The following is a 20,856-nucleotide window of genomic DNA, read 5'->3' on the forward strand; positions in this document are numbered from 1 at the left end:
CGGAACTTCCTGTCATCGTCTTGATGACTTCCGCCTGTCCCTTGCCCTGTTTCCCTTGGTAACCGGCAGCTGCGCCCCGCCCCCACCGCCTGTGCTAGGGAGATGGCGGCGCAACCTCCAAGGTTCTGAGAGGACGGTGAGTGGCTCAGAGGCTTGGGACGCCGCGGAGGAATTCGCCGAGTCGCGAATGTGTCAATTCGCCACCCACTGATGGCGGGGCTTCTTTGTGGGCCGGCAGCCGGGGGTTGGCCCGTCCTGCCCTCTACTCTTGAGGGCTCCGGTCGCTCCTCCAGCCTAAGCCCCCGGTGGCTGTCACCCCAGCCTCCCCTCCTGCTCGAAGGTATCCCAGGGTTAAAGGAGTCCTGGATCTGGGTAATGATCCAGACTCCGGAGCCCATCTGGGATCCGCATCCCCGTCCAGGCCTGTGACCCACTGACCAGGTGACCCGATTCCCATCCCTCAGGCCACCAGCGCCAGGTGGTTGCCAGCCACAGTGTCCAGTCTGCCTGTTTAGTTTAGTTTCGTTTTTCGAGAAGGGGTTTCTCTTTGTAGCCCTGTTGTCCTGGAACTCTCTCTGTACACCAGGCCTCAAACTCAGAGATCCGCTTGCCTCTGCCTCCTGAGAGCTGGGATTAAATGTGTGCGCCCCCTTGCCTGGCTGCCAGTTTCTTAAAACCTGCCTCCCTGACAGGATCTGGAAAGGAGTGGTGGACCACTGACTTTGTCGTCCAGGTGCCCACAGTGCCTTACTGTGCACCTATGTCCATTGCAACGGTTTTGGTAGGGCTCAGTGTTTGGAATAAGTCATCAGCAGGTGGCAGAGGGGCGTTTTGAGACGAGTGTGGAGGCATTTGCCATTAGGGCTCAGTGAGTACTGGCTGTTACTCTGTCAGGCACTGGGGATGCCCCACGAACAGGATCGCTGGTCCTGGTCTCAGGCAGGGGACGACAGCCGAAGGGTAAACAAACTTGTTAGCCCACAGTCTCACAGTGTATGTTGTGGGAGCTCAACTACTAATGGATAGTTGTGGGCGTTGGTTGAAATATGGCACGTATTAGAAATGCTTAAACCTTGGAGCAGTTTGCTGCACATGAGTCAGCTCTGCAGGATTTGTTTCAGCAGTGAGAATGAGGCATCTCCCTTGGATATAGGAGGGACTTGTCTGACATGTAAGGTTACCTTCTTTCTCGCTCTCCATGAGAACCTGGCGATTTTAGGTCAGAACAAAACCGGCATAAATCGATAGGGGATAGCATTGGCACTCAGTAGGGGCAGAGTTTTTAGTCTGGAACTGGCTCCTTAGGAGAGGAAGGCGCCATGGATTTCTTCCGATTCTCGAGGCTAAGACCCAAAATGGTACCTTGGCTTAGAGGTGGAAGTTTCTGGAAAGGAATGAACCTGACCTGGCTGTTCCTCTGTTGCTCCGTGTCACCACACAGATATCCACTACTGTGTGTTTGCCCATTACTGTGCGGCAGTCATGTTTGTTTTGTTCTCAGGTGTCTGTCATTTCCTGGCCAGACTGCAGTAGGCTCTATGCCCTGTTAGCCAGGCTGTGATTACTGTGACCAGGACTACGTATGTGGTGGCACTGTGGTTGCCGATTCCTTTGACTTCATTGGTGTGTCCAGGGCAGGCACATATGGGACAGCCTTTGTCCAGAGTTGGACATAAATCCCTACCCTTAGTGATTTCCATCTGCCTGCTTTTGCAACCCAGCTCCTGTCAAGCTCTAGCTCACAACACAACAGTCTTTTCATGCTGCACACAACCTATAACATGTTCCAGGCGGGCCAGCGTCCGTGAGCTGTTCTTTCTTTGGAGGGGGAAATCCAGTGACCCCGAATAGCTAGTAGTCTGTCTCCACCAACCCCGCAGTTCCTGCCTGCCCACACTTCGCCCCTCCCCCCGCTCTTCATCTGGCTTCTTTGACTTACGCCTGAGCCTTCTCTCCGGCCTGGAAACCTTACTCCCGCCCCTTTTGCGTGGCCCCAGCTTCAGCTCAGGGCTCTTTGTCACAGCTCCGCCCACTTGAGCACACCCTCCAGGAAAGGTTCCCTGTTCCTTCCCCACTCACGCTGGGTCTAAGCTGACTGAGATGAACCATCGGGAAGCCAAGGTCCTCCCAGCTGAGCACTGTTACCCATCCCTGGGAACATGGGCCTCAGAAGCTGGCGGTGTGAGGCTTTCTGTGCCACGCTCTATCAGGTAGCTGTCACTAAGGATTCATGAGCTGAAGGATCCCTGAGTGGCTCAGTGCCTAGAGGGAGGTCATCATACAAAGAGCCAGACCAGAGCAGAGGGGCAAGGCGCATGGAGCCTCTGGGTAGGAGCTGTGCGCGCCTTCCCCGGGTCGGCTGCCTTCCTATGCAGAGCAGTGTCCGCCACTGGAGCTGCCTCCTCAAGTGTTGGGTGTGCGTGGGGTTTGGCGGCCATCCCTCTGATGCCCCCGGCCCCCACCCTGTACAGCAGGAGCCCAGCCATGGTGAACGAGGGCAGCAGCAGTGGTAGCGAGAACTCCAAGGACAGTTCGAGATGTTCCACCCCCAGCCTGGACCCAGAGCGGCACGAGAGACTCCGGGAGAAGATGAGGCGCAGAATGGACTCTGGTGACAAGTGGTTCTCTCTGGAGTTCTTCCCTCCTCGGACTGCTGAGGGGGCTGTTAACCTCATCTCAAGGTGAGTAGCGAGGTTAAGTAATGGGGGTCAGCGGAGGGGAACACGAGCTGCCCTTTAACCCGGCAGGAAAAGGCGTTGGAGAGAGGAGGCAGGAAGAAGCAGAAACGAGACAGGGAGTTTGGTCTGCAACTTACAACTTCTTGTCTGCAAAAGTCCCTCTGAAGCAGCATTAGATGTGTTTGGACGCACTCCTCAGTGGGCCAAAAATGTTCATTCTCAGGCTGCATTCTTTGGCAGAACTTGGGGCTGGCTCATGAGGAGCTTAGGAAGTCAACAAATAGCAACTTAGGGAATGTGTTGAGCTAGCTGGACACTGGGAGTGTGCCTTTCCAAATCAGGAAACACACTCTTGGTGATAGCATTTTCGGAATTCCAGTTCCTTTTCTTCAAGTCGGAGAGTGCTTTGCTATACCCCCGTGCTTTGTCCCAGATCACGAAGAAGAAAGAAAGGAAAGTCAGGCAGAGTGGTAACGCCTTAATCTTAATACTCACAGAGGCAGGAGGGCAACTCTGAGTTCAAAGCCAGCCTAGGCTACCTAGGGTCCCGGCCAGGCAGGGTTACATAATGACACCCTATCTTAAGAAGGCTGGCAGAGAGGTAAGGAGGAGTACAGCTCAGTTGATGGGGTGAGTATGTGGCTTGCAGGAAATCCTAAATTTGATCCCTAGCACTACATAAACAGAGTGTGGGAGCACGCCTGTAATCCCAGCACTCGGGAGGCAGAGGCAAGCAGATCTGAGTTCGAGGCTAGCCTGGTTAAGAGCTGGGCATGGTGGCGCACATTGTTATTCCCAGCACTTGGGAGGCAGAGGCAGGCGGATCTTGTGAGTTTGAGGCCAATCTGGTCTACATAGTGAGTTCTAGGACAGCCAGAGCTACATAGTGAGACCCCGTCTCTAAACAAACAACAAATAAAGGACAAATAAGGAGTTTGATGTCAGTCTGGGCTACATGAGACCCTGTCTCAAAAACAATCACAAAAGTTGATGCCTTCTAGTTCATACTTGCTATGTGCTGCTCCCTAGGTCCAGAAATTTCAAGGCCTGGGATGCTTAGACACACTCTTACAGTTTTAACACGTGAAGGCTTTTGAATCTAGTTCAGGAACCCAGCCTTGCTCTGCAGGCTGATGCAAGGGGGCTGTGGTGGCAGCACAAGAGAAGCTTGCCTCTGCTGGTCGCTCTCTCTGGCTTTCCTAAAGTGAGACCCTCTGCCTGCCACTGCTGAGATCCCAGACTCTCAGCTGTCAAGACTCTAAACTCACCCCAAACCAGTGAGTGTGCTTGCACTCTGAGAAGCATGAAGTGCTGGTCACACAAAGCAGTGACATTGTTATCCACCAGTCAGTAGTCAGAGTGGCTCTCGCTGACCTCAGGCTCGTCTCTGAGGGCTGCACAGCCATCTGACCCAGTGTCTTATGGATGTGGAGTAGGTACCATTATCTGCCACATCTCATACACAAAGACACTGTGGCTCAGAGAGGTTATTAGGTAATGTGCCTGGGAAGGAAGCACAGTGCTCTGACACCAGCTTGCATTCTGTGCTGTTCCAGCTCCCTCCCCTCCCCCTCCTCACATCCCCTTCTCCCTGCCGGGAGGCTGAGTGAGCACATTGTTCCCCCAAGAGCCCAAACTTAAGAAAGAAATCCCCTACAGGTTTGACCGGATGGCAGCAGGGGGCCCCCTCTTCGTGGATGTTACCTGGCACCCAGCTGGAGACCCTGGCTCAGACAAGGAGACCTCCTCCATGATGATTGCCAGCACAGCAGTGAACTACTGTGGCTTGGAAACCATCCTGCACATGACCTGCTGCCAGCAGCGCCAGGAGGAGATTACAGGCCATCTGCACAGAGCCAAGCAGCTTGGCCTGAAGAACATAATGGCACTGAGGGGAGGTGTGGCGCCAGCACCCCTCCTTTCTGGGTTCTTGCTTTTCTGAAGGCTTCTCCTCTCCCCAGAAAAGTCCCTTACTTTCCCTGGGCCCCACACTAAACCCATTCGGAGTCCCCTTGCTGCAGGAGGACCAGTGAGCATTGTGGGTAATGGGTCCACCACGGCCTTCACACAAGTGGGACGGCCTCTTCCACCTCTTGAGCTGAATGCAGCTCAGCTGGGGTGTGGCCGGTGCCTGCTAACCCTCTGCCCCACTACACAGTGCCATCAGACTCTGGCACTGTCTGGTCAAGCCATAGTGTGCTGGGCTGGCATTTCCCAGGAGCCCCTGGCTGCTTCCTGTCTTTAGGCCTCACAACAATGGGAAGTGGGATCCTGAGGGGTGGGACGAATCTGTGGCCTCTGCTCATGAGTAGAAAATCTACCAAGAATTCAGGAGCTCTGAGAGAACAGAGGGGTGGGAAAGGGTGCCTGAGCGCACCCAGGGCATCAGGGCCAGGACAGAGTCCCCAAAACTCCAGGCTCAGTAGAAAGCCACACCTTCCCTGGCCCCACCATCCACAGGGGCGCCTGCAGAGTCAGCCATGGTAGACTTTGACAGCTGACCACTGCCCTCCACCTCCTGTTTGCCAGGTGGCAGACTAGACTTGCACAGTAGGAAGTCTCTGCCTTTGAGGAGCCCACAGCCAAGTGTAGGAGTAGGTAGAGGGAACAAGAAGACTCTGGAGGTCAGGGGACACCCAGTGACCATGACCTCCAGCAACCCTACAGACCCTGTAGGTGACCACTGGGAAGCAGAGGAAGGAGGCTTCAACTGTGCCACAGACCTGGTGAAGCACATCCGGAGCGAGTTTGGCGACTACTTTGACATCTGTGTGGCCGGTAAGTGGGAACAGAGAAGGGACAGGATAAAAGGAAAGCCAGTCAGCATTCAGTTCAGGATGTGGTGATTGGGTGGATACAGAGTGGGGGAGCACCGAGGTGAACTGAATGTGTGTGTGTGTGTGTGTGTGTGTTATGAAGAAGACTCCAGGCACAGGGGATTCATCAAGCCCTGAAAGGAGTCAGGAACTGAGGCCCTTTTTCATTCCCTGTGTACCACAGGGTCCAGGGGCTGACTTTTCACTGTGCATCTGTTGTGTAAAAGGCCCTCATAGACACACTGTCCTATGCATGAGTCCTGCTTCTGTGTGCATAATGTCAGCTCCAGACAGCCCCCAACTCTGCCTGTTCTCTGTTAGCTCTCACTTCCTAGGAGATGCGGCTCACCCTGGCTCAGCTCTAATCCTTGCACTAAGGGATGGGGAGGCGGGTAGAGGAGGAGGAGTTCAAGGCCAGCCTGAACTTGTCTTAGAAACCCAGAACTGGAGCTATAGTTTGGTGCTACAGAGCTTGCTTCATGTGTACAAGGTCCCAGGTTCCATCAGAGCTTGCCTTGTGTGTGAGGTCCCAGGTCCATCCCAGCACCCAGAAAATAAATAGATGAGTAAGTGCTTACATTATGGAGTAATATATCAAGTAGTAAATGTCATTATTTTTATTTGTGTGTGCGTGCGTGCACACACACACACACACACACACACACACACACACACACGAGTGAAGGTGAGAGGCCAGCTTTCAGGAGTCAGCTCTCTGTCCACTGTGTCAGTTCTGGGATTCAAACTCAGGTGGGCAGACTTGACAGCAAGTACCTTCACTTACTGAGCCGTCCCATGGGCCCTTAAGTAACATAATTTAAAAACAAGGTTTGCAGCTTCAAGAAAATTGTCATGCGTCACTTTGGGCTTGCCCCACCCCCACCCCCAGTGTCTCCATGTGCTCCTCGAAGCAGGGTGTATAACTGGCTAAGTCTGGGAAACGCTGCTCAAAAATTGGGGGAACAGGTATTGCCAGCTGTTCTGAACGTCACTGCTCCTACTGGCCTGGATGCTGCAATCAGGGGACTGTGTACAGGTGCACTGGCTGTGGGTGTGAGGTGCTGGTGAGGGGACCGGAGCAGAGCTGGGAGCGCACACTTGTCAAGTGGTTCTGTGCTTTGCCTGTTGTAAAGTGAGTGGTGAAATTGGGGGTTAAAAGGTAGCACACTTGGGCTAGAGTGAAGGTTCAGGGGCCAAGAGTGCTGCTCCTTCAGAAAACCAGAGTTCTGTGCCAGCACTCATACCCTATGGCTCACAAACTTCTGTCACTCCAGCTCCAGGGGTTCCGATGCCCTGCTCTAGCCTCTATTGGCACTTGCACACACGGCACACGTACACATAACACTAAAAGTAAACAAATAAAACACTTTAAAACTACCAAGCTGGTCATGGCAGAAAAAGAATATAGCAAAGTGAGCAAAGCCCAACTGTGGGCCGGTATGGATCTGCCTGGCCGAGCTTAAACTGCTCAGTTGTGTGGCTTCGGAATTTCCCACTGGAAAGAGAACTTGTTCAAAGCTGAAATTCTGGTGCCTGATCTCCTGGTCCTTTGTGTCTTGAAACAATAGTTTTTATATCTATCCTTGGTGAATGTCCTTATCACAGTGAAGTAGCTTGGGTTCCAGACAGCTCTGGTTCAGGTCGGCCCTCTGCTTAGCTGTGCTCCTGTGGAAGCTCTGGCGCCTGTGCAAGGCTGCTGGTGAGTTTGGTCACGGAGAGGAGGAGTCAGAGTTCACAAAGCCACCAATGGGCTTAAAGAGCCTCTGGGCAATTTGGGAACCCCATCTTCTGCATGCTCAGCTCATGGTCATCCCACTGTTCTTTCCCCCACACTCCTGGTGTAATCAAACTGTAGGGCAAAAAAAAAAATTTTGGCCTCTTTATTTTGTGAGTGCCTGTGTGTCTGTGCAAATACACATAGGCATGCATGTAACATGACATACATGTGGGTGTCAAAGGACAACTCTTGGAGTCTTCTTTAAATTTTTTAAAATTTTTATTATTTATTTGTTTGCTTGTTTAATGATTTTTATTTTGTTTTGTTTTGTTTTCAAGACAAGGTTTCTTTGCCTAGTACTGGCTGTCCTTGAACCCGCTCTGTAGACCTGGCTGGCCTCGAACTCACAGAGATCCACCTGCCTCTGCCTCCCAAGTGCTGGGATTAAAGGTGTGTACCACCACCCAGCTAAAGGACAACTCTTGGGAATTGGTTCTCTCCTACATTGTAGGATCTGGGGATTGAACTCAGGTCATCGGGCTTGCTTGAAAGTGCCTCTACCCACTGAACCATCTTGCCAGCCCTGCAGGGTTTTTTTTGTGGAATTGAAACTGATATGCATCCTGCCTTCAGAAGAGGGTGACGTAGGGAGTGCAGCCAGATGATTCTCTCCATGACAGACCTTTAGACACTGGAAAGTAGTTATTAATAGTCTGTCTTTTGTTTCTTTTAAAAATATATTTATTTGTTTAGTGTTATGTGTCCGTCCTGCATGTGTGCAAGTGTCCACAGAGGTCAGAAGGTTTTGAGCCACCGTATAGGTGCTGGGGGAAATGCAGGTCCTTTCAAAAGCAGTAAGCACTCCTAACTGCTGCGTCACCTCTCCAGTCCTCTATTCATTTCTTGAAGCAAAACTTCACTTTCTCCTTCTTCATACAATGTGACTTCTTAATTATTAGTTTATATGTATGCTTGTCCTTCCTGCATGTATGTCTGCGCACTATGTGCATGCCTGGTACCTACAGAGGCTAGAAGAGGGCCCTCTACAAGAGCAGCCAGTGCTTCTAACTACTGAGCCCTCTCTCCAGCCCCCGTAATATAATTCTGAACCTTTCAGTATCCTGACTCAGAGGGATTGTAGTGTCATACATACTTTTTTTTAATTAAAAAAGAATACTGAAAAAAAGAAAAGAAAAGAATACTGTTAGGGCTGGGTGCACACCTTTAACCACAGCATTTGAGAGGCAGAGGCAATCGATCTCTTTGAATTCAGGGTCAGCTTGATCTACAGAGTTCCAAGCCCGTCAAGGCTACATAGCTACATAGTGAGACCCTGTCACAAAAAAACGCACCCCCCCCTTCTCTCTCTCAGAGGAACCAGGGATGAGGCTCAGTACTTGAGTGCTTGCTTAGCATGCATAAGTTGTTAGGTTCAATCCCCAACCCAAAACAAAATAAAACATGAACCAACACCTTAGGTCCAATGCTCAGAGTCAAGTCTGGCTTCCTAGAAACAGTCCAATTAGTATTAATATTGAATGTGGCATTCTGTCTGTGGCCACAAAGTGTAGGCCTGGTTTGCCTAACTGAGTGAGACATGAGAGTTTGTAGCATCTGGAACAGTTCACCCCACTCCTGGGGGCTCATCTACAGGTTCTGAAACACAGCATTGAGCTTGGACAACCACAGTTCGCCTGTCAGCACTGCTACTGGGAGGCATGCATGCGGAACCTGGGCTGAGGACTGTGCCCAGGCCTTGGGCGCTCCAGTGTCTTCACTCCTGGAGCAGGTCGATTGAGGTCAGGCTCCTCACTGTCTTCTCTACTGGTAGGTTACCCCAAAGGCCACCCTGAGGCAGAGAGCTTTGAGGATGACCTGAAGCACTTGAAGGAGAAGGTGTCTGCAGGAGCTGACTTCATCGTCTCCCAGCTCTTCTTCGAGGCCAGCACCTTCTTCCATTTTGTGAAGGCCTGCACAGAAATAGGCATCTCCTGCCCCATCCTGCCTGGGATCTTTCCTATACAGGTGAGGAGCTCAGGAGGGCCTGGTTCCCTCACTCCAGTACACTGTCCTGTGTGGGCGGAGTTTTCCTGTCCCGACTGCCTGCTCCCAAATAACCAACGGGAATCTTAATATTACTTACAAATGCTCAGTCAATAACTCAGACATATTAAATTAAACTAAAATTATTTACTACTTAAATTAACCCATTTCTGTTCATCTGTGTGCTACCCAAGGCTCGTGACATTTACCTTTACAGCATGTCTTGCTTACTCTTTGTCTGGCTAACGACTCCTCTGACTCCGCCCTCTTCTTCCTTCCAGAATTCTTTTCTGTGTCAGGCTATTTCGCCCAATCTTTTCCTGCCCAGCTATTGGTCAATCAGCTTTTTATTAACAATGAGAGCAATACATATTTACAGTGTACAAAGATTGTTCCATAGCATTTCCCCCTTTTTGTCTAATTAAAAAGGAAGGTTTTAACTTTAACACAGTAAAATTATATACAACAAAAACAGTTATCAAGGGCTGGAGAGATGGCTCAGAGGTTAAGAACACTGACTACTCTTCTAGAGGTCCTGAGTTCAATTCTTAGCAACCACATGGTGGCTCACAACCATCTGTAATGAGATCTGGTGCCCTCTTCTGGCCTGCAGACATACATGCAGGCAGAACATTGTATGCATAATAAATAAATAAATCTTTAAAAAAAACCAGTTATCAAGTAAAAATTACAGTTACGATATCTAGTCTATTTGTATTTGGCAAAATCAAAGAAAATATTCTATTATCTATCTTTTCTTTGTGAGTCTAAAGTTTTATACCTAATTTGCTTTTTATTATAACTAAGGAAAATTGTAAGTTTAACTATTTAGTCTTTAACTCCATCAAAGATCCCTGAAGGATGAAATGACATCCTTCCCCAATTGGCTACCCAATGACAGGGACATCAGGCTGCCTGGACAGTCACTCAAAATTCTTCTGTAACATTGGGTCAGCTTTGGCCTCCAGGCCCAGTATATCTGACAGACATTTCTGAGAAGCAGGGAATTCTCTCTTTTTTTTTTTTTTTGGTTTTTCAAGACAGAGTTTCTCTATGTAGCTTTGCGCCTTTCCTGGAACTCACTCTGTAGCCCAGGCTGGCCTTGAACTCACAGACATCCGCCTGGCTCTACCTCCGAGAACTGGGATTAAAGGCGTGCGCCACCACCACCCAGTGGAAGCAGGGAATTCTAAAGGACTGTCCTACCTTGTCTTGGCAAAGTTTGGCAGTTGCCTTTCTTGTGTCCTGTTGCTCCAATTTGAACAGTGTATTGTCATCAATTGAGGCCAGGGCAGTTTTTTTGCCCAAATGGCTAGCTTTTGCCATAAAGAAAGCAAACTCCATATGGAGGTTCTTCAAGGCCCATCATCTTCCTTTGAAGTAAATTGGTGCTGCCAGGAGCAGACATGTCTCATTGTCGTGAAAAGCCTTAGGTTATTAAAACATTTTAAATGCCATATTCTATAGATCTTTGATGTGTTTGAAGACCATTTATCTAAATATATCTGCTTATGACCTTGAAAACATACCTAACATGACTGTAAGTTTGACAATTATAGATGACTATTAATCTGTATTTCTTAATTATACATAACATTTTTAAATGAATTGCATAAGCACAATACCCCAGAGTAGAAGCATATATATAGTATAACAAAATTAACTTTAAATTTGTATCAATAAACCAAAATCCATACCAATATAAAATATTTTGAAGCCGGGCAGTGGTGGCACACACCTTTAACCCCAGCACTCGGGAGGCAGAGGCAGGTGGATCTCTGTGAGTTTGAGGCCAGCCTGGGCTACAGAGTACGTTCCAGGAAAGGCACAAAGGTACACAGAGAAACCCTGTCTCGCAGGAAAAAAAAATTGAGATTAATAGTTGTTTTTGGATTAAAGTAGATTCAATAATCTATCCTTTTATTTCTTCATTTCTATATTATATACCCCTTTTTTCTTTCAGAAAGAGATCTTTGAATTTAACTCCTTTGTTTAGTTTTTTTTTCTTGACCATTATCAATAATAACTTGTAATCAATCCCCCTTAAATAATAACATCCATAAGCAGTATTTTGGGGAATGTGGGTGTCATTCTCTAGACTACTTGTTGTTGGGGGCACTGACATCTTTTGGGGGAAACTGGGAGAAAATCTGGATAATTGTTAAATCTTGGCTAGAGTAGTCTGTGAGGCTGGATCATCTCAGCCAGCACCCCCGCCTTGAAGTTGTTCTGGATGCAGAACTCACAAACTGAAATTGAGGCATTCTGAGATGTTGGATCATCTGGGCCATCTGTCTTTATTGATGTCTGGTCCCCTTGCTCTGAAAATACCTAAACTTTTAAAGGTAACACACATATCTATATCTGCATTAGTATAAGTATAGACTGTGCATTGTACATAGGTCAGCCAAAGATGATATTTTGTTATGTATTCAAGCAGGTAAAGTATATATCATGTGTCTTGTAGTTCTTTTAGGTTTATTTCTTTATGTCTATAGTCAGGATTTCAGGGGGTCTTCCTCAATCAAACCTGATCATCTTTAACCTTGAATGAATCCACAGCCTCCCATTTCCTGTGGAAGTAAAAGCAAAACCTCTTCCCCAAAGTAGCTTTTTACTTCTTTTTTAAAGTCAAGACATTTTTTAAAATATGTGTGTTGGTTTAATCCAGCAGTTTTCTTTTTTCTTTTTCTTTTTTTGTTTTGTTTTGTTTTTTTGAGACAGGGTTTCTCTGTGTAGCTTTGGAGCCTGTCCTGAAACTCACTTTGTAGCCCAGGTTGGCCTCGAACTCACAGAGATCTGACTGGCTCTGCCTCCTGAGTGCTGGGATTAAAGGCGTGCGTCACCAATGCCCGGCACTTTACTCCCTTTTTAAGGACTTCATTATTTTAAAACTATATTTTTTAATCTATGACCATATAACTCTTTGTTTTCTCTCTCCCATGCCTATGTATATTTTTAAACACACTGTAACCCATTTAGAGGTTTTATTTTTTTCTGTCTGGATCTGTCCTTACTGTATATCTGTAACCTTTTCTGTCTGCATGAACAAAACCCCACACCCGCCATGCAGCATGCTGGCAGCTTGTGCTGGCAGCTCAAGTCCAAAGGCAGTGGCCAAGAGATGTCTCTCTGCACCTCGGCCCATGTGAGAGACTGCAGGAACCCGGCATGCAGTGTAGCTCATAGCATGTTGGCAGCTTCCAGGACATACATCCCTATACTGTGGCCGGTATGAGGGACGTGAGACTAGGAAGCCATGCTTGGCTTCATTTTCTGTGTTTAGAATCTTTTTTAAGCTTTCTCAGGTCATATGTGGAAATTCTGGCCCCACATTGGAACACCATTTGTTGGTGGAAGCTTTTTTCCCACCCACCAGTTCCCAAATAATGGACATGGAGACTCAATATTAATGACAAATGCTTGGCTAATAGCTCAGGCTTATTACTAACTAGTTCTTACAAGTTAAGTTAACCCATTTCTACTAACCTATGTGCTGCCCCAAGGCTTGTGACGTTTACTTCTTTGGCATGTCTTGCTTACTCTCTGTCTGTCTGGGGACTCCTCTGACTCCACCCTTCTTCCTCCCAGCATCCTTTCTGTGTCATGCTTTCTTGCCCAATCTCTTCCTGCCCAGCTATTGGCCAATCAGCACTTTATTAACAGTGAGAGCAATACATATTAACAGTATACAAAGATTGTTCCATAGCAATCCTGGGCCAGGGCTCAGAGCTCCAGGTTATGCTGAAGTTCTTCCTCAGTGGCACTCAGTGCCTATCAGGCATTGTCCACATGCTGCATTCGGTCACCTCAGTTGTTACCCCTAAGACACAATGGTACCTATAAAGGGCTTGTACTTTGGCCTGCTGACAGATGTCATTGAAAGTAATTATAACTCTCATCAGAAAGTTGGGTTAAGCTAAACCCAATGGTATGTACTTATAATCCCAGCATTCTAGAGGTGGGATCTGTAATTTAAACCTTAAGTTTGGCAGGTGACTGGCCAGTGAAGCTTGGGAATAGCTGAGTTAGGTGACCACTGTGTTGGGCTCAGGGGCTGGTTTAGGCTGATGGCAGAAATGCTGTAGGCAGCTCCCAGATTCTCCAATGGAAGAAGAAAGCCCAGCAATGCCCCCAGCTTTCCCAGGTCTCTCCACGTGAAGCTAATTAGCCAAGAGCCTAGGGAGGCAATGGGGTGGAGCACAGGCTAGAGATGACCCCACACCTCCTGTGTCCCGGACAGGCTTACTCCTCCCTTCGGCAGCTTGTAAAGCTGTCCAAACTGGAGGTACCACAGGAGATCAAGGACGTCATCGAGCCGATCAAAGACAATGATGCTGCCATCCGCAACTATGGCATTGAGCTGGCTGTGAGCTTGTGCCGGGAGCTGCTGGACAGTGGCTTGGTGCCGGGCCTCCACTTCTACACCCTCAACCGTGAGGTGGCCACCATGGAGGTGCTAAAGCAACTGGGCATGTGGACTGAGGACCCCAGGTAAGAAATGGAAGCTGGAGGAATATTCCAGGGGAGGCTCAGAGTGAAGTTGCAGTAGCCAGGCTTGGTGACTTCCTCTAGCTCACTCCAGTTAATCCCTTGGTTTTTCCCTCTTCCTTTCACCAGGCGTCCCCTGCCCTGGGCTGTCAGTGCGCATCCCAAGCGCCGGGAGGAATATGTGCGTCCCATCTTCTGGGCCTCTAGACCAAAAAGTTATATCTACCGCACACAGGACTGGGATGAGTTTCCCAACGGCCGCTGGTGAGGGCAACAGCCACTCCTTGCTAGGGACTGCTGCTGCCTGGGGGGAGTTAGGGATGGGATTTACAGGAAAGTGCCCTGACCCCTACACTCCTGCCAGGGGTAATTCCTCCTCACCAGCCTTTGGGGAGCTGAAGGACTACTACCTCTTCTACCTGAAAAGCAAGTCCCCCAGGGAGGAGCTGCTGAAGATGTGGGGTGAGGAGCTCACCAGCGAAGAGAGTGTCTTTGAAGTCTTTGAACATTACCTCTCTGGAGAGCCAAACCAGCATGGCCACACAGTGAGTGGGGTAGGGTGGGGTACCTGGGGTCCCCACCCCAGTCTTGCCTCAGCCTTGGGTTGGACGAGAGCTAGGCTGTTTCCTCTCTTGAGGATGTGCACCTCAGCTGAGGGAATGGGTAAGAAATCCCATTGAGGAGCCCGTGGAAGCAGAGACAGGCTAGGTCCAAGGAGGAAACAACCCAGGCCCAGACTCATCAATGCCCAGTTCAGCTCACCTCATCCTGCAGGTGACCTGCCTGCCCTGGAACGATGATCCCCTGGCAGCAGAAACCAGCCTGATGAAGGAAGAGCTGCTCCGAGTGAACAGACTGGGCATCCTCACCATCAACTCACAGCCCAACATCAATGGGAAGCCGTCCTCAGACCCTGTTGTGGGCTGGGGCCCTAGTGGGGGCTACGTCTTCCAGAAGGTACGCTAGTGTGCTTGAAGCTACTCGCCCTGACCAGGGCTTAGGATATCTCCAGAGACTGGAATAGAGCCCTGACCTTTCCTTCCTGGGCCCTGCATTTTGAGTAACTATGGAGCAGAGTGAGTAACAGGTCACACGGGTTCACTAGTTTGTTCTGTAAAATGGAGGAGGGAGGCATTTTATGTTTGGGGTACAAAATATAATAAAGCATATGCAGTGTTCTTCCCAGAGGAAGAACAAGGACACAGTCAGCTTTCAGAGCTCTGGCTGCTAACGAGATTGGCACTTTAATCCCAGGCCTGCAGGGGCTAAATTACACTCTGCAGCAAGGAGAACTCAGGAGACCTGGCTTTAGGTGCCAGCGCTGCTGTTCCCCTTGATATAGCCCCAAACCTGGCTTCCTCCTCTGGGCATAAGTACCCACCTTGCAGTATTCTGAACATTCTAGAACACGAGGGGGAAGAGGCCACCTGCAGACAGAAGTGCCTCGCCCAGCCCTGTTGTGGCATTGTCACCCAGTAGCTGGTACCTTGGGACCACTCCAGACAGAGAAGCCTCTTTCCTTCAGCGTTCACCCAGCCTCCACAGTTCATCCTGGTCCACAGTGCCGCCTCTAATCCCCAAGCCTTCAGTGTCTTACACTTGTACAGATGGGGTCCTCTCCCTGCAGGAGCCTAGGCATCTGGCTGAGAGATGGAGTAGGCAGGCTTCTCAGATGTGGAGATGGACTGGAGCGGGGTGAGGAGGGAAGGCAGGGAAGCTGGCAAGGAGCCGGGGTTGACCTGATCGGTGTCTTCTCCCTCAGGCCTACTTAGAGTTCTTCACCTCCCCTGAGACAGTGGAGGCACTTCTGCAAGTGCTCAAGAAGTACGAGCTCCGAGTCAACTACCACATTGTGGATGTGCAGGTAAGCCAGCTCCCACGTGGTCCTGACAGTCCCCAAAGGCTCAGGCCAGGCCTGTTGTCCAAACAGATGGAGGCAGACTGGGAGGTAGATGAATATATGCAGTGACAAGTCTGTGTAAGGAGGAGAGGCATATTCAATGTAGGATGCTACAGGATACACCCGAGAGGTCCAGGGTTCCTAGAAGGGATCCTGTGTGGGCTGAGCCTGTGTGGTGCACTCTCCTGGAGGCCAAAGGAGGACGTCCGGTGTCCTTCTCTATCAGTCTGCTTTATTCCCTTGAAACAGCATCTCTCACTGAACCTAGAGCTATGTTGACAGCAGCATGCCTCAGCATCCTCTTGTCTACTCCCACACCGTGCTGGGGTGGCAGGCACCTGCTGAGCCATGCCCGGCTTTTCACCTGGTGCTGGAGTCCAAACTCGTGCACCAAGCACTCTTACCCACTGAGCCATGTCCCCAGACCCTTGCCTGAATCTCTCTAAGGACACAGACTAAACAAAGGGCAAAGGGCCTTCTGGGGAAAGGGCAGAAGGAAAGGCTGTGCGCTGCACTGCACTGCACTGCATGCGCTGCACTACCTATGGAGAAACTGCACATAGGACATGGTAGTATTGAACCAGGACCAGGAGTCTGTGGCCTGCCTGAGGCCTGGAGACGACCTAAAAGCAAGGGGAGCCTTTCTCCAATGGCAGAGCGGCTTGCCTCCATTGCTTTTTACAAAGATCCCAGCACACGACTGAGGTGGCAAGGACCAGGGAACGTAGTCAGGGGCCCTTGTGCCAGGTAGAAAGCAGGACTGCTATTGTAGGCCTGGATGAGAAGCAGCAGAAAGGCCAAGTGTGGCGGCACACATTGGAACCCCAGCATTTGAGCAGCTAATTGCTGGAGGATCTTGAGTTCAAGGCTAGCCTAGATTATAAGCAAATCCTTGTCTCAAAAAAAAAAAAAAAAAAAAAAAAAAACCGCTGTGAGGCAGAACAGAAGTCCAGTCAGGCGGAAGTAGAGGCAGAGGGGAGCAGGGTGAAGGGAGCTGCCCAGGACGTCTCTAGGGCTCTGGGCTCTGGTTCAAGTACAGGGTGATGCTGTTGATGGTGGCAGACACAGGGCAGTTCTAGCTGGCCGAGGTCTGCCAGCAGTGGGGCTGCAGTTGCCCTGCCTCTGTTCCCAGGGGAAGAATATCACGAATGCCCCCGAGCTGCAGCCCAATGCTGTCACCTGGGGCATCTTCCCTGGTCGAGAGATCATCCAGCCTACTGTGGTGGATCCCATCAGCTTCATGTTCTGGAAGGTAAGTGAGAGGGAAGGTGTGTGCCCTGCCTTGCTCTTCTCTGGGTGGCCTGCAGGGAGACAGCATGAGCCCAGACCCGGGTGTAGTAGCCCTGTTGACCCCAAATGTGTGTGTCTGTGTCCACATGTAGGATGAAGCCTTTGCCCTGTGGATCGAGCAGTGGGGTAAACTCTATGAGGAGGAATCCCCATCCCGCATGATCATCCAGTACATCCATGACAACTACTTCCTGGTCAACCTGGTGGACAACGAGTTCCCGCTGGACAGCTGCCTGTGGCAGGTGGTAGAAGACACATTTGAGCTGCTCAACAGGCACACCACAAAGACAGCAGCTCAGGCCCCATGAGCCTGCATCCTGGCATCGTCCTCTCCTGGAGCACCCCCTCTCATCTCTCCACACATGATAATGACAGCTAGACTGTCAGAAAGCATCCAGGCTCTGGCTGGACCTGAGATGCCCCATTTCGGAGGCTCATGCTCTCTGCTTAAGGTCATGAGATGAGATTGACCTGAGCAGGGCCCAGCTATGCCCATGGCCGTGTCTAGCCCACTCCTGGGCTCCTGAGCGGGCACTCCTGCCAGCTGCCATCCTCTCTGTTGAGCCTAGCCAACAAGCTGTCCTGGCACTCCTCCCCAGTCAGCCCTCAGGCCTTCCTACCTGGGGTAGTGACTGGCAGGTACAGATGGCTGCTCCTGAGGTCTTGTTTGAGTCAGGGAGGGGGAGGAAGCTGTGCATAGAGCAACTTAGGTAGAGCAGGGGATTTCCTCTCCCCTTGTCTCCCAGGCCCAGGTGACTGCAGTGGAGAGAAGCCTTGGAGGGACTGAGCAGAGGCAGCCAGGATGAGGAGGTCCTTTTATTGCCGTCCCGCCCCCACCCCAGAGCTCTGGGAGCTGACCCCTCCAGCTGTGGACCTGTTCCTTCCCACAGAGGTCTAGGCTTGGCTCTGTTTATTCCACAGCTGCTGCATCTGGGCTGCTGTCAAGTGTTTCCAGGGCACAGGTGCTGCTGGTTCCTCTCGTGGGCTCCTGGCTACCAGGCGCTGGTACCACTTTTCAAAGGCCTGGAGGCAGGGAGGGACAAGAAATGCTATTTGTCTCAGGCTCCCTCCAGGGCCTGTACTGGGCCTGTCAGACTGACACCTGAGCTATGCTCTGTGTCTCAACCAGAGGCCCTTTCTCTACCCTGGTAGCCAACCCACCCTATCTCAGCCCAAATATACAGGCTCTGAATAGACTGGACTTGTAACCTGGGAAGCTGTGCCCAGTGACCTGCAAATGAGAAGCCTGTGTTTGACCCAGGCCCTACCGGGACCAGCATGGGCAGCAGGTGCCACAAACAGCCTGGTTCTCAGATTGAGTGACTGTGACACTGGGCTGGGCTTAAGGCCACCAGTCAAGGGCTCTAATGTCGAGGCTGTGTGCTCTGTAACCACTGACCAACTTCCTGAATGAGGAGCCCTCCTGTCTGAGCAGGGACAAGCCCTCCCCCGCATGGCTCTCCCCAAAGGTGACACGGGTTTTGGAAGGCTGGCTAGTGAAGGGAGGTAGAGCCACCTGGGAAAGGACCCAGATGTCTTCCTGCTGGTGCAACCGTCGGGCCACCTGCAGCTGAAGGACCTTTTTCCGCCATGTCCTCCAGGCCCGGTCCAGGTGCCATTGTCTGAGCTACAGAGAGAGGTGACAGAAAAACCCTCTGCCATCCTGGCAGCCCTGGTCCTTCTACATCTGCCATCCCAGGGTGAAAGGGATGTGACAGGGGCCATCATCTAGGAAATGTTAGCAGACAAGGACCCCTGAGCCCCATCCCCAAGGCTTTGGACCACACTGAGATGCAGTTAGTGTCTAGAGTTTGCCAAGGGATGAGATGAATGAGAGAGAAGTTGCTCCCAGGGCCTCTGCAGGGTAGAGAGGAACTGAGCCTACCTACCAGGGTCCGAGACAGCTGCTCCAGCCAGTGAACATCTACCCAGCGCTGCCATGCCCTTGCCAGACACCTGGCCTGCTGGGAAGCCTGGAACTGCCAACACTGTAGGTACCTGTTCCTGCAGGCCAAGCACATCACAACCTCTACAAGGTGAAGAGCAAGAGCCCCAGAGCCATCCTGCTGGGGTCACCCAGTCACTGGCCTGAGAGGACCACCCCTCCCCCATGCACATACAAAGCTGATCCTGCCCTAGCCACCTTTGGGGAGCCTCGCCTTGGCCCCGGAGGGCCCTGGTCTCAGAGCTGCAGAGCTCGCCTAGTCCTGTAGGGAGCTGTGCCCATGCAGGCAGCGGCAGCCAGAACTGGAAGGTTGGGCAGAGGGGTCTCTCTCTGTCACCTGGAGAGGAGAATTGTGTCAAGGGAGGATAATGCCTTGGTTTGGGAGAGCAGTGGCCACCCTCAGGTCTCCAGGTTGTGGGCTGGCCCGAGGAGCTAATGGCAGCGGAAGGGAATGGTCCAGACAGCTGTGAACAGGGGCAGTGTTCCACAGGGCTTGGCCTGAGGGCTGGGACCAGGGACTCAGCTCCTTACTCAGAGCACAGGATGGGGTCCTCTGTATGCCTCTTCCATGCTGCCGTGCCAGGCTGGGCAACACATTCGGTAGACCAGGTGTCCAGCAGCTGTGGCTCTGAGGGAACAGCAGGGGAGCAAGGATCAAACGCAGTGGGCTTGAGCATGCTGACCAGGAGGGACTCCTGCCCCCTGTGTGCATAAGGGGGTGTCTCTCCCAGGCGTTCCAAGACCCTCCAGAGGAGGCAAGCCACTAGGACATGGCTTGTGCTGCCTCTGACCATTCTCCCATCTGGCTGAAGACAGCTAAGCAGAGACTGGCCCAATGATAGCTGCCCTGTGGTGGAGCTCAGGCCATCCCTGAGAGCTAAGTCATACTCCTGACTTAAGCTTTAGGACATTGCTGAAGCCTTGCCTCTCAGATGTGGCCTGAGGGCTGAGCTCCCAACTAATACAACATATATGGGTGACTCCCTGCCACCACAGGATGGCTCACCACCTGCACATGTTGCCAGGTGTGGGCTACCTTGTGAGTGTGCCTGTGGTAAAGAGCAGGGCCTTGGGTACCACTCTCAGTGTCTGCTTTATTTCTAGAAGCCCCAGTGTATGAGAGCACAGTGTATGGGAACCTGGCCATTACTGCGAGAATGAAGTATGTATACTTTTAAAGGGTGGCAGTATCCCCGTGAAATTTCACTACTCAAGAGGCTGAGTTGAAACAACTTGGGCTATACAAGCTGGGTCTACAAAGCCCTGAAAATCTGCAAGTAAAAGCATGAGACCCTATAATCTGCCATTGCCCTCGGCCCATGCCTGGGAGTTCTGAAACCCAGCAACACTATGGCAATTCCATTTAAAAGGCAAAAGCCACTTTGGTGGTTTTCTTAGGCTCTTTCTAAAGTCAATTCTGTTCTTTCTGAAGCAGGACTCCTGGTGATGCCGAGTTGTCCTTAGGAACACTGCCCGGCCTGTCAGGATCATGGGCTGGTCCCTCAGCTAATCTCAGACTGCTGGGCAGTGCTGTTTCTTGCCCCTGGCATTTGTGATGCCCTCTTCACTCCTGCTAGGCCATAAGCCCCTCATTGTTACGTCAGAGCTAAGGACTTCTGGGTCCCATTTTCATACAAAAATAAAAACCTACTTTCTACTTTATTTTCTGTAATGGGCACATTTCATTTTTTTCCAATAAAACTAAAATTGCTGCTGTCTCCATATATCTATCTTTTTAAAGACGTGTGTGTGTGTGTAAGTGTAGGGAGGGGGCATGCATGCCTTGGTATACAAGGTGGGGGCCAGAGGACAACTTTGTGGAGTTTATTATCTCCTTCCACCGGTACATCAGTTCTGAGGATCAAATTCAGTCACTGGGCTGGCATGGCGAGCACCTTTCCCTGCCCAGCCACCCTGCTGACCCAAAAATACATTATCATTATTATTTGTTTGTTTTGAAATAGCATTTCACCATG

General features: G+C 50.8%; 1 protein-coding gene across 4 annotated transcripts; it reads left to right on the forward strand.

The window, feature by feature from the left end:
- Positions 1–4: 4 nt before the first annotated feature.
- Positions 5–20,598, forward strand: Mthfr (methylenetetrahydrofolate reductase). Of its 4 annotated transcripts, none has more exons than XM_052714978.1 (12): positions 5–136; positions 2,472–2,681; positions 4,338–4,576; positions 5,346–5,456; positions 9,043–9,236; positions 13,498–13,748; positions 13,875–14,009; positions 14,110–14,290; positions 14,520–14,702; positions 15,508–15,609; positions 16,778–16,897; positions 17,028–20,598. In XM_052714978.1, exons 2-12 carry the CDS (start codon positions 2,485–2,487, stop codon positions 17,241–17,243), a joined length of 1,929 nt encoding a protein of 642 aa, XP_052570938.1. In that variant the 5' UTR covers positions 5–136; positions 2,472–2,484; the 3' UTR covers positions 17,244–20,598. The 4 variants fall into 4 exon arrangements, with proteins under 4 accessions (XP_052570938.1, XP_052570939.1, XP_052570937.1 ...); XM_052714979.1 differs by having other exon boundaries at positions 9–136; positions 2,475–2,681; XM_052714977.1 differs by lacking the exon at positions 5–136 and adding an exon at positions 1,844–2,210 and having other exon boundaries at positions 2,475–2,681.
- The last annotated feature ends 258 nt before the right edge of the window (positions 20,599–20,856 follow it).

This window comes from Peromyscus californicus, unplaced genomic scaffold, assembly GCF_007827085.1.
Source record: "Peromyscus californicus insignis strain IS unplaced genomic scaffold, ASM782708v3 Scaffold_5__1_contigs__length_169319896, whole genome shotgun sequence".
NCBI lineage: Eukaryota > Metazoa > Chordata > Mammalia > Rodentia > Cricetidae > Peromyscus > Peromyscus californicus.

Coding starts and splice junctions, on each gene's coding strand:
- Mthfr (XM_052714976.1), top strand. CDS start 2,101: ATGAACCATCGGGAAGCCAAGGTCCTCCCAGCTGAGCACTGTTACCCA. Junction 5,457..9,042: donor CTTTGACATCTGTGTGGCCG/GTAAGTGGGAAC, acceptor CTCTACTGGTAG/GTTACCCCAAAGGCCACCCT. Junction 15,610..16,777: donor ACCACATTGTGGATGTGCAG/GTAAGCCAGCTC, acceptor CTCTGTTCCCAG/GGGAAGAATATCACGAATGC.